The sequence below is a fragment of the Suncus etruscus genome, chromosome 11, assembly GCF_024139225.1.
Source record: "Suncus etruscus isolate mSunEtr1 chromosome 11, mSunEtr1.pri.cur, whole genome shotgun sequence".
Taxonomy (NCBI): domain Eukaryota; kingdom Metazoa; phylum Chordata; class Mammalia; order Eulipotyphla; family Soricidae; genus Suncus; species Suncus etruscus.
Window position 1 is genome coordinate 60,917,268 of NC_064858.1, and position 11,993 is coordinate 60,929,260.

An 11,993-nucleotide genomic window follows, 5' to 3' on the forward strand; every position below is an offset into this window, starting at 1 on the left:
AGAAAAGCATAACACTACTTAAGCAAGTGATAAAGATTAGGACTCATACTTGGTCCCTGATGTGTGGACACTTGATACCTCTTCAAAAACTGGTATTGCTAATCAATTTTCTTTCAGTGAAGCAAGAGTTTTTATTGAAAGAAATTTACTTAGATGTGAGGGTAAAAAAGACATGTGCAAGAGGGAACAAACCTCCAAAATGGTAAAAGGTGAGAAGAGAACCTGTTCAAGAGAATTACATAGGCTTAAAAGGCAGGCCACTCCTAGCCAATTTGAAGGAATACCAAAATTGCAGGAGCAAGTAAAGGGGGAAAGATGCTGCCTTGTACACAGCATTCCATAGAACTTCATGATTTCCCCAAAGCCACCAGGAGTGATCCCTGAGTGCAGAGAACTGCCAGGTATGACTGGTTTCAAGTTCAAGGGCTAGAGAATGCAGAAATTGCCTGGCATGCAGCCAATGCCACATACCCACATCATCTGCACTGCATGATCTCCAGAGCACCATTAAGTCCCATGAACGTTTCTGGGGGAGCCCCCCAAAGCTTTCAAGTTTAAACCCAGAAAAGAAATAGCCTTTGTGCCTGGGGTTGTGACCGAATGAATGTCAGAGCAACTACCTTGCAGACATTGAGGCCTAGAGTTTTATCCCTCTCTGGTAAATCCTAATGTCACTGAGAGCATTATGGCTGGCTGGCTGCCTGCTGTTTTCAGGCCCCAACCCAGAGTAACCACCAAATAACATGAAACCTGGGTTATCAGCTAGAGAAGGGACTGGAGGAAAATGAGATGAATACATTGTAATTACATTAAAAGTAATGGACGCTGCTAAATATAATAGATTAGAACTGAAAAGATTTAATTAAATCTGGGTTATGGATAGTTGTCTTGATTTGACAAGTGTCCATGGTAATATGTGCATGGAAACTGGAGAGATACCAGAACTACCTGTTTTCCTGTAAATTTAAAATTTAAAATTCTCAAGTAAAATGGCTGTTTTTTAAAAAAAAAAAAAAAAGTTCTGCAACTGAATCATCAGTACACCATCAGTACACATTTCCTACCACCAATGTCTTCAGTTACCTGCCCTCCCTGCTGCTTGCCTCTAGCAGACATTTTTCCTTTTAGACACTGATTTGTGCCATTGTTATTAAATGGGTATCACGCATATCACTATCACCTCTGAGCACCCAGTTACTGTCCAGTAATCATTTCCAACTATCATTGTCAGTCCCTTCTCTGCCCGAACTGTACTCCCCTTGCTCTATTGTCTCTGATAAAAGGCCATCTTTCAAAATCCCCCTTCACTAATTACTAGTGATGGGTCCTATTACTGAGCCAGAAAGATGGCTTTTGGGAGGTGGGGGCCACACCCGGTAACGCTCAGGGGTCTATCTCCAGCACTACATGTGGACCTGAGCACTGACTGGAGCGATCATTAAGTACAGAGTCAGAAATAAGCCCTGAGCACAGCACAGCTGGATATGGGCCAACAGCTTCCTCTCAATAAACACATAAAATCAAAGTTAAAGCTCTATTTTTTTGTTTGTTTGTTTTTTGGGTCACACCCGGCATCACTCAGGGGTTACTCCTGGCTCTATGCTCAGAAATCGCTCCTGGCAGGCTCGGGGGTCCATATGGGAAGCCGGGATTCGAACCAATGACCTTATGCATGAAAGGCAAATGTCTTAACCTCCATGCTATCTCTCTGGCCCCTAAAGTTGTATTTTTCATTCCCACCTTTCCCCTCTTCCCTTGGCTGTTGGGATGAGAGGGACTGCCCCACATGGTGGTAGTGCTCATTGAGGTTCACACTCCTTTAGCAGGGGTGTTGGTAGGTATATGCTGGTTACCAGAGTTAGTTCTTCCAGGGTAGTGCTTATGATGTTTACATTGCGGTGCCTGTTGGGAGTCACAATCCTTTTCCTGTTGCTTACACCACATGATAGTTGTGGGGCACTGGAAATCAGACAGCAGAGGGGACCAGACTGGAAGAATGTGATGCCAGGGTTGCATACAGCAGCTTGGGGAGGGGGTGTTGGACTCAAGACCACAAGCTCTCGTGGCAGGTGTTCTATCTGAGCCCCTGCACTATCCTTAAGGCACTTTTAAAGCTTTTCAATCTAGCTTAGTCCAAAGTGTGTTCTTCCATTTTTTCAGAAATTTTTGTTTGTTTTTGGGTCACACCCAGTGGCGCTCAAGGGTTACTCCTGGCTCTGTGCTCAGAAATCGCTCCTGGCAGGCATGGGGTGGGGGGACCATATGGGATGCTGGGATTCGAACCACCATGTCTTGGATTGGCTGCATGCAAGGCAAATACCCTACCGCTGTGTTATCTCTCTGGCCCCACTTTTTCTTTTTTTTTTTTTTTCAGAAATATTAACTTCACAGTCATCCAAATTGTTTTTATTATATTGTCATTTTTCTTTTATTTAAAAACAATAAAACCAGAATGATTCTATCTCACATTCAAGATTATTTATAAACTACAACCATGCTGATTTAAGCCTCGGAGATTTGCATGAAACTACTAAGTATAAGCACCTTCGCTTGCAGTTACCATAGTATTAGGCAAATTGTTTGGCTTCATGAATGTTTTAAACACTTGTTCAAAATGTGAAATACTACTATTCACAGTGTTCCGATGTTCAGTGCTGTGAAATCTGAGATTCAAGTTGTCTCTCTTTCAGTCTCAAAAGCTCCGTTTTAAGTTCTCCAGGCTTCGGTGGAATTTCTGGTATTGTCTATTTTAAAAAGAAAGAAAGAAAAGCCTTTAGACAATAAATATGACCTGCACGATTTTGAAGCAAGCAGAACATTGAAAAAACAAAGAGTCAGTCCCTTGTTGCTCAAAGAGAAATTTTTCTTTGGTTGTGCTCAGGGATCAGGGTCCATATGTAGTATTGGAAGATTGGACCCAGGTCAGCTGTGTTTGCAAGGCAAGTGCCTTTAACACCTGTGCTGTCACTGGCCCCTCAAAGACAAATCTTTATTAGGAGAATGTGGAGTGCCAAGTCTCTTAGGTTTTCTGAGTCACACCCAGCAGCGCTCAGGGGCTATTCCTGGCTCTACGCTCAGAAATTGCCCCCAGCAGGCTCAGGAACCATATGGGATGATGGGATTCGAACCAACGTCCTTCTGCATGCTAGGCAAACGCCCTACCATTGTGTAGCCCTCCCCCCCTTTTATTTTTGAATCAGCAGCACTCAGGGGTTACTCCTGGCTCTGCGCTCAGAAATCGCTCCTGGCAGGCTCGGAGGACCATATGGGATCCTGGGAATCAAACTTGGATCTATCCCGGGCCAGCTGTGTGCAAGGCAAACGCCCTACTGCTATGCTATAGCTCTGCCCCCAAGGTTCCAAATTTGATCTCTGGATACAAGTGCTACCAGGTATAGCCTGAATGAGTCCTGAGTATACAAGGACTCGTCCTACATTCCCCTCTCAAATAAAACTCACGGCCAAAGAGATCACAGCAGGTTTGCCTTGCATCAGCTTACCCAGGTTGGATCCCCAGCATCCCGTGGGTCCCTGAGCCCTCCAGGGGGTGATTCCTGAGAACACAGGCAGGAATAACCCCTTGAACATCAGCAGGTATGGTAAACAAACAAAGCAAATAAAGACAAAATTTGCAAATAAAAGTAGTCAAATACTAGAGTACAGTTGCCCTGCATGTAGCTGACCTAGGTTCAGTCCCTGGCACCACATATGTATGATAAGCCCTGAGCACTCTTGGCACCACCCAAAAAAAAAAATCAGTAAAAGGAGTCAAGTGTTTGATATAGATGGAATTGGACTTGTAATGATGAATTTCCAATACTGTAGACTAACACTGATTTCCAATGATTCACATCTGAAACTTTTTTTGTGGTTTTTGGGCCACACCCAGTGATACTCAGGGGTTACTCCTGGCTTGGGACCATATGGGATGCCAGAGATTGAAAGAGATTCATCCTGGATCAGCCGAGTGCAAGGCAAATGCCCTACTGCTGTGTTATTGCTCTGGCCCCCACACAACTGAAACTTAACAATATTTTCGTACCATAAGAACACCCCCAACCCAACCCAACCCCGTCTTATGGAGCAAATGCCACCTGGAGCTAAAGCTTGAGTGCAGGGAGGAATGCATCCAAAAACTAGATGTGTCTTATGGTCTGGTGCATCTTATAGAGCAAACATATGGTACATAGATTCTCGATACAATAATAAATTGGGGAAGAGGGTTGGGCCACACCCGGTGGCGCTCGGGTAATTCCTGGCTCTGCACTCAGAAATTGCTCCTGGAAGGCTGAGGGATGCTGGGGATCAAACTCGGGTCTGTCCAGGTCCGTCCGAGTCCATCCCGAATCAGTCGCATGCAAAGCTTACACCCTATCGCTGTGCTATCGCTCTGGCCCCAATACAATAATAAATTTCATTTTTTTTTTTTTTTTTGGTTTTTGGGCCATACCCGGCAGTGCTCAGGGGTTACTCCTGGCTGTCTGCTCAGAAATAGCTCCTGGCAGGCACGGGGACCATATGGGACACCGGGATTCGAACCAACCACCTTTGGTCCTGGATCAGCTGCTTGCAAGGCAAACACCGCTGTACTATCTCTCCGGGCCCAGTATTTTTTAATATTAGAAAAATGAAACATTTTTGTGTTTTGTTTTGTTTTGTACCTTTACTATCACTCTGGCCCCTAAAATAAATGTTTTCAGATGCTGCTGAGAACTGAATGCAGAGCTCACATTTTACCCTAAACTGAAAATTGTCTGGTACCATTTCAATTATAAGATTAAAATAATTTTCATGGGGCCAGAGTGATAGCACCGCGGTAGGTCGTTTGCATTGCATGTGGCGGACTGGAGACGGAACCCGGTTCGATCCCTGACAACCCATTTGGTCCCAGAGCCTGCCAGGAGTTACCCCTAAGCTGGGCACCGCTGGGTGTGACCCAAAAACCAAACAAAAACAAAGCTTTTCAAATGTTTTGAAGGTCAAACTCCTTGCCCTTTACGTGGTAATCACAAATTATTAATCCCAAATAAAGCCAGGGAGGCCATACTTTTATCAGACAACACAGACTTTAAGGGACAGAAAGGATGACCGTTTCCTAATTAGGATGATCATTAGGAAATGATCATCAATACACCATGAAAACTCCCATCCTAAACATATGCCCTGAATAATGGCCCATCAAATCATTTCTAGTAATTGCTAACAGACTTGAAGGAAGACAGTGACAGCAATACAACAGCAGTGGTGGGAGACTTAAGGAGCTAGACAGAGCAACTCGGCAGAAATTCAGCAAAGGACTGGAAGAGGTAGACCTAGTCGATATATCCTGGGCCCTCTATACCCCAAAAGTCAGCTGCACATTCCTCTCCAGTGCACAAAGGACATTCTCCAAGAGACCTCATGCTGGAGCCAGAAAACCAATCTCCATAAAGTCAGGAAGACAGAAATAATAGCAACTATTTCTAGACCCGAATGCTTTGAAAATGGAAATTTATCACAGGGGTGGGGGTTGACTCAAAGTGTTAAAAATGATTAAAAAACAGAAGCCGGGCCCGGAGAGATAGCACAGCGGCGTTTGCCTTGCAAGCAGCCGATCCAGGACCAAAGGTGGTTGGTTTAAATCCCGGTGTCCCATATGGTCCCCCGTGCCAGCCAGGAGCTATTTCTGAGCAGACAGCCAGGAGTAACCCCTGAGCACCGCCGGGTGTGGCCCAAAAACCAAAAAACCAAAAAAAAAAAAACAGAAGCCCTGAAAAAAAAAGTATCTTTTATAGATGCATAGTAAGGGAGTATCCAACTGCCAAAAGCAACAGGTCTTGGGGAATTGGTCTACAGGACTGAGCTTATTTGGAAGGGGGCGTGCATATTGGGAAGGGATGTTTAGTACACTGGAGGGAAGCGAGCATTTCTGGTACTGGATGTGATTGAAGACCATGTAGGCATGAAACTATCATTGCCAGTATTGGAAACCATGATATGTCAAAAAAATGGAGGGTTAGGGCCAGAGCAAATAGTACAGTGGGAAGAGCATTTGACTTGCACAGCCAATAGAGGTTCAAGCTCCAGCATCCAGTATCGTCCCCCAGTCCTGCCGAGAGTAATTTCCAGACATTACGGATGGTGGTCCCGAGATAAAAACAGACACGGGCAGGATCGGGGTCAAAGAGACAGTACCGTGGACGGGGTACTTACCTTGCTGCGGCAGACCTTGGGTTCCCTTCCCCGGCACCCCACACAGAGGTCTCTGAGAGATCCCTGACGCAAAGCTGTCCTATCGCTCAGAGCCCCAAAAGAAACGAACGAGACATTTAGGGGACCAGAGAGGACAGAGCCCGGGTGGAGCCGAGCGCAGAGCCAGGCGGGAAGCCCAGCGAGGGCGCGCGGCCACTCACCAGGTCGGGCCGGTAGTAGCGGTTGCACGGCTTTCGGCGCCGGCGCACATGGCCAGCAGGCTGGACGCCAGCATCTTGGCGTAAGTGGCCCAGGGCACGCCCGCGGGCATGGTGGCGGCGCCGAGGAGCAGGCCGGCGCGGCGGGCCCAGCTCCCGGGCCAGCGCCGAAGTCGCAAGCAGCTCCGCAGAGCCGGGACCCAGCCGCCACGAGCCCGGCGAGGACGACCCTCGCAAGGAGGAGCGGGCCGGGCCGGCGCAGAGGGGCGGAAGCCGCCGGCTTTTAAAGGGGAAAGGTCTACAGAATCGCCCCGAGCCTTTCTCCGACGTCTCGAACCACCGGGCGGAGCAGGAACGCAGCGGCGCGCGGGAAGTCGAAGGGCGGCGGGGCCCACGCCGGGCGGAAGAGCGCTCCGGGAAGCGGGCGCCTCCGGGGAGCACAGCGGCCAGGCGGAACGGAGTCGTCGCGGCTGCGGGGCCGCGCCGGAGAGGAAGGCAACACACCGCCACACGGCTGGGGCCGGGGGCGGGGACACTCGGTGCGGCCACATGGACCCGGCGGAAGTAGCGGTGGCCCGGAAGCCGGAAACCCTAGTTTAAGCTGATCCCACTCCTTCCCACGTGCAGCCTGACTGTCATCCCCGAGAGCTTCCCTTGCACTTAATGAGTCGCAGATCCGACTCATCTCTCCTCTTGCAAGCGCAATCATTCACCTTGACAACCTCAGGAGAATCGTAAGATTCTCTGAGCTGTGTGCGCCAAGGTGAGAGTCACCTTGGAGCAGGTGAACTTGAAAGCTTGGAAGCATTCTGTCCTTAGGCACCTCGACAGCCCCCACCCACATTTTAGTGCTCCTAGAAAAGAGGTGGTCCATATTGGACTGGGGGACGGGATTTTGAGCTCTCTGGGCCTCTGTGCTCAGAAATAGCTCCTGGCAGGCTCAGGGGGACCCATATGGGATGCTAATCAAACCTAATCAAGAGAGTAACACCAGCTCTACAAAACTTTCTAGTTAATATAGGTATAGGACTAAGATAAATTAATCAACTGTGGAATATTTTTATTTTAGGGAAAAAGGACTGAGATAGGGATTTCCTGACATCCAGGTACCACCCAGATTCTTGTTTGTTTTTTGTTGTTGTTGTTTTTGTTTGTTTTTTGTTTGTTTTTGGGCCACACCCGCGGTCTCAGGGGTTACTCCTGGCTGTCTGCTCAGAAATAGCTCCTGGCAGGCACGGGGGACCATATGGGACACCGGGATTCGAACCAACCACCTTTGGTCCTGGATCGGCTGTTTGCAAGGCAAACGCTGCTGTGCTATCTCTCTGGGCCCTGTTTTTTGTTTTTTTTTGGGTTGTTGTTTTTTTTTTTGGGGGGGGGGGTTTTGAGGTCACAGCCAGCAGCACTCAGAAATCACTCCTGACAGGCCTCAGGGGACCCATATGGCGATGCCTGGGTTTTCGAACCCACCGTCCTTCTGCATGCAAGGCAAACACCCTCTGCTCCATGTTATCTCTCCGGCCTCCACCAGATTCTGACCATTACTCATCATTTTCAGGAAACTGTCATAGAATAGTGAACTGTCAGGGCCCAGTGGATGTTATTTTATTATACAAATGTATTCATAATCAGCTGGAAGTTGTCCATTAGTCCTTCATTCCCAGTTCTCTTGACTTTAAACCTATACACTACAAGTGTTTATTTTGGTTTTGCTCTCAATTTAGTCCTTCTTGGTCTGTATAGCTGGATGTAAAGACATTACATTTCTATCTTTGGTTTCTGTGTGTGTGTGTGTGTGTGTGTGTGTGTGTGTGTGTGTGTTTGAGAACTCCATATTGCTTCATTAACTGACTGGACCATATTGCATTCTCACCAAGAGTGAGTGGATAAGGGGCAGGAGAGATCGCATGGAATTAAGGCACTTTGCCTTGCATGCAGAAGATCGGCGGTTCGAATCCCAGCATCCCCATATGGTCCCCCGAGCTTGCCAGGGACCGATTTCTGAGCATAGAGCCAGAGTAATCCCTGAAACACTGCTGGGTGTAACCCAAAAACCAAAAAAAAAAAAAGTGAAGTGAATAAGAGTGTTCTCTCCACATTCCCTTCCACGCTTGTTTTGTGTCCACTCCCCCCATTTTTTTTTAATTTTAAGGAAGAAAGACTGCTACATGCAGCGCCTCATTTGTATGTGTCTGGAGTCTTGGAAGCTTGACTATCCTATGTTCTCCTACAAATGGACCTTGAGAGCTTGTTTGGGAAGTGCAGCTACTCACATACCCTCAACTGAAGAATGGTCCATCTCCATTTGGGGAAGGCTGTCCTTTTCAACTGAGCTTGCAGCTTTGGGAGGGATGCACATAGAGCGGTGAGGGAGGAAGGTGACTGATCTGGGACAGCCAGATCAGACTAATCAACCCTGGCAATCAACGGGGTGACAGATGTCGCAGCCAGATCACCCTCACATCCCCACACTTGTTTTTTTTAAGTCCGGAACTTAGGATTTGCCACCCAAAATGTCACCAGGGAGACAGGCAGTAAAGTAAATGCAAGTGAGTTTATTCCAGCATGCTGGGGTCCAACATCTTCTAAGAAATGAGGACCCCGAGAATGGCTCATATGTCAAATTTAAAGGGACTCAATCTAAAGGATCCCACCTCAGGGTATTGATCTTTAAAATTATTGGTTCTTCAGTGATTCGAATCTCAGCATCCCATATAGTTCCTGGAGCTTGCTAGGAGCAATTGCTGACTGTAGAGCCAGGAATAACCTCTGAGTGCTGCCAGGTGTGACCAAAAAAAAAATAATAATAATTATTGGTCCTTAGTACAAGATTGGGCTAGGATTGATTGTAGTTCAAATGTAGCAATGTAGCTGGGTGGTCTGCAGTCCCCCAGACCAGGGTGTGGTGTCATCCTGATTATGTCAAGCTGCTGCTTTTAGCATTTATGGATGTTTTTGCTGGCATTTATCCCTAGGTTCTGGGTTCCAAGAACTGGCTGTTCTCCTGGGCCTAGTCTTCATACCTTAAAACTGCAGTCTGGGGCCAGAGAGATAGCACAGAGTAGAGCATTTCCTTGCCATCAGCCAATCCCGAACAGAAGGTGGTTCTATTAACTCTCTTTAAGCAAGCGGAGTACAGAAGCCACAAGCAATATTATTCTCTAATGTCTATTTCTTTTTTTTTCCTTTGGTTTTTCGGCCACACCCATTTGATGCTCAGGGATCACTCCTGGCCTAAGCGCTCAGAAATTGCCCCTGGCTTGGGTGGGGAACCCATATGGGACGCGTGGCTGGGGATCGAACCACGGTCCTTCACCTTGGCTAGCGCTCTGCAAGGCAGAATACCTTACCTCTAGCGCCCACCTCCCCCGGCCCCTCTAATGTTATTTCTTTCTTTCTTTCTTTCTTTCCTTTTTTTTTTTTTTTTTTTGGGGTCACACTCTGTGACACTCAGGGATTACTTCAGGCTATGCACTCAGAAATCGCTCCTGGCTTGGGGGACAATATGGGATGCTGGACGATTAAACCCAAGGTCCATCCCTAATCAGCTGCATGCAAGGCTAACTGCTGTGCTATCCCTCTCTGGCCCCTCTAATGTTATTTTCTTGTTATTTTCTTGTTTTTGTTTTTGTTTTTCTTTCAGGCCACACACCCATTTGATGCTCAGGGGTTACTCCTGGCCTAAGCGCTCAGAAATTGCCCCCTGGCTTGGCGGAAACCCCTATGGGACACGGGGAAGAACCGCGGGTCCCTTCCTTGGCCTAGCGCTTGCAAGGCAGGACACCCTACCTCTAGTGCCACCTCCGCCGGCCCCTCTAATGTTATTTCTAAGCAAAGGCTAACCCTATTCTAACATCAACAATTAGATTACAGTTAATTCTAAATCTTAGGTTCTAATAGTTTCTTCTCCTTTGGGAGTGAAATGGCATCTCATTGTCGTTGTTTTTCCTTTGTTTGTTTGTGGCCACACCCAGCGGTAGCACGGGCGGGGTTTGCTCAGAGCTTACTCCTAGCTTTGCACTCAGAAATTGCTCCTGGCAGGGTCATGTGAGATGCTGGGGATCGAACCCGGCAAAGCAAGAACCCTACATGTGCTATCTCTACGGCCCTAAATAGGGTCATTTTCTTTGATAGATACTGTCTGGAGGAAGCTTTAAGGAAGTTGTTTTTCTGTTATTATGTCTTCAAAGACTGGCACCATTCTGCTTTTAGGGTTCCTCCAGCAAATGAACTTAACAAAAAAATATTTTTGGGATGGCAAATGCTTTATATACATTCAATTTTATTTTTGCTAATATTTTTTGAATGCCAATGAGGAGGTTTCCAATGTAATAGGAGAGTTATACCCTAGAATAAATGTTCTATTCAACTACTTGTTCGGGAAAAAGTTAAATCTTTAGGAAAAAAAGGCAGGGATGTAGCTCAATGATGTCTTGATGATCACTAACACTAAAACAAACAAACAAACAAAACTAACTAAAGAGAAAAGCCCCCCCCCCAAATAAAGGGAACAAAACTTTAAGGAAAAAATTTAGGCAACTCCAAAAGTCTGGCAATGCATGTTACAGAAAAATCTCATTTTAGGGCTGGAGAAATAGTACAGGGATCAAGGTATTATGGGTCATCTCAGGGGTCCTCAAACTTTTTAAACAGGGGGCCAGTTCACTGTCCCTCAGACCATTGGAGGGTCTGACTATAGTAAAAACAAAACTTATGAACGAATTCTTTTTTTTGTTTTTGTTTTTGTTTTTTTGTTTTTGTTTCTGGGCCACACCCGGTAACCCCCAGGGGTTACTCCTGGCTATGCGCTCAGAAGTAGCTCCTGGCTTGGGGGACCATATGGGACGCCAGGGGATCGAACTGTGGTCCGTCCAAGGCTAGCGCAGGCACCTTACCTCTTGTGCCACCGCCCGGCCCCATGAAAGAATTCTTATTTTTTTTTTTTTTTTTTGGTTTTTGGGCCACACCCGTTTGACGCTCAGGGGTTACTCCTGGCTATGTGCTCAGAAATCGCCCCTGGCTTGGGAGGACCATATGGGACGCCGGGGGATCGAACCGCGGTCCTTCCTTGGCTAGCGCTTGCAAGGCAGACACCTTACCTCCAGCGCCACCTACCCGGCCCCCCATGAAAGAATTCTTATGCACACTGCATATATCTTATTTTGCAATGAAGAAACAAAACAGATACAAATAAATATGTGGCCCGCGGGCCATAGTTTGAGAACCACTGATTCCAGAGAGACTCAAGAATCCTGAAAAAGTTGAAGAATTTCATTTGTTTTGTTAGTCAGCGACTGCAGGGATTAAATCCTGCAGCTGCTGGACCACGGTTCTTCCTAGCCTTAAAAGACTGAAGCACATCTACCTATAGATGTGGAAACACATAAACAGCTATTTAAACAGAAAATAATAGTCACAATCAGTGGGAAATTTAATGACTATTTCGAAGTTAGTAATCAGGAAAAAACTATCTTTGGTCTCTATTCCAGTCTTTTTTTTTTTTCTTTCCCCCTTTGGTTTTTGGGTCACACCCAGTGGCACTCAGGGGCCACTCCTGGCTCTGAGCTCAGAAATCGCTCCTGGCAGGCACCGGGGTCCGTATGA

At 46.9% G+C, this 11,993-nt stretch overlaps 1 protein-coding gene across 1 annotated transcript; it reads right to left on the reverse strand.

Annotated features, from left to right (window-relative positions):
* Nucleotides 1-2,390: 2,390 nt before the first annotated feature.
* LOC126022316 (protein BRAWNIN) lies at nucleotides 2,391-6,521 on the reverse strand. Its single transcript, XM_049783185.1, is given in 3 exon segments — nucleotides 2,391-2,744; nucleotides 6,393-6,422; nucleotides 6,425-6,521. Coding segments are annotated over 3 exon segments (204 nt in total). The 5' UTR covers nucleotides 6,503-6,521; the 3' UTR covers nucleotides 2,391-2,648.
* Between the last annotated feature and the right edge of the window lie 5,472 nt (nucleotides 6,522-11,993).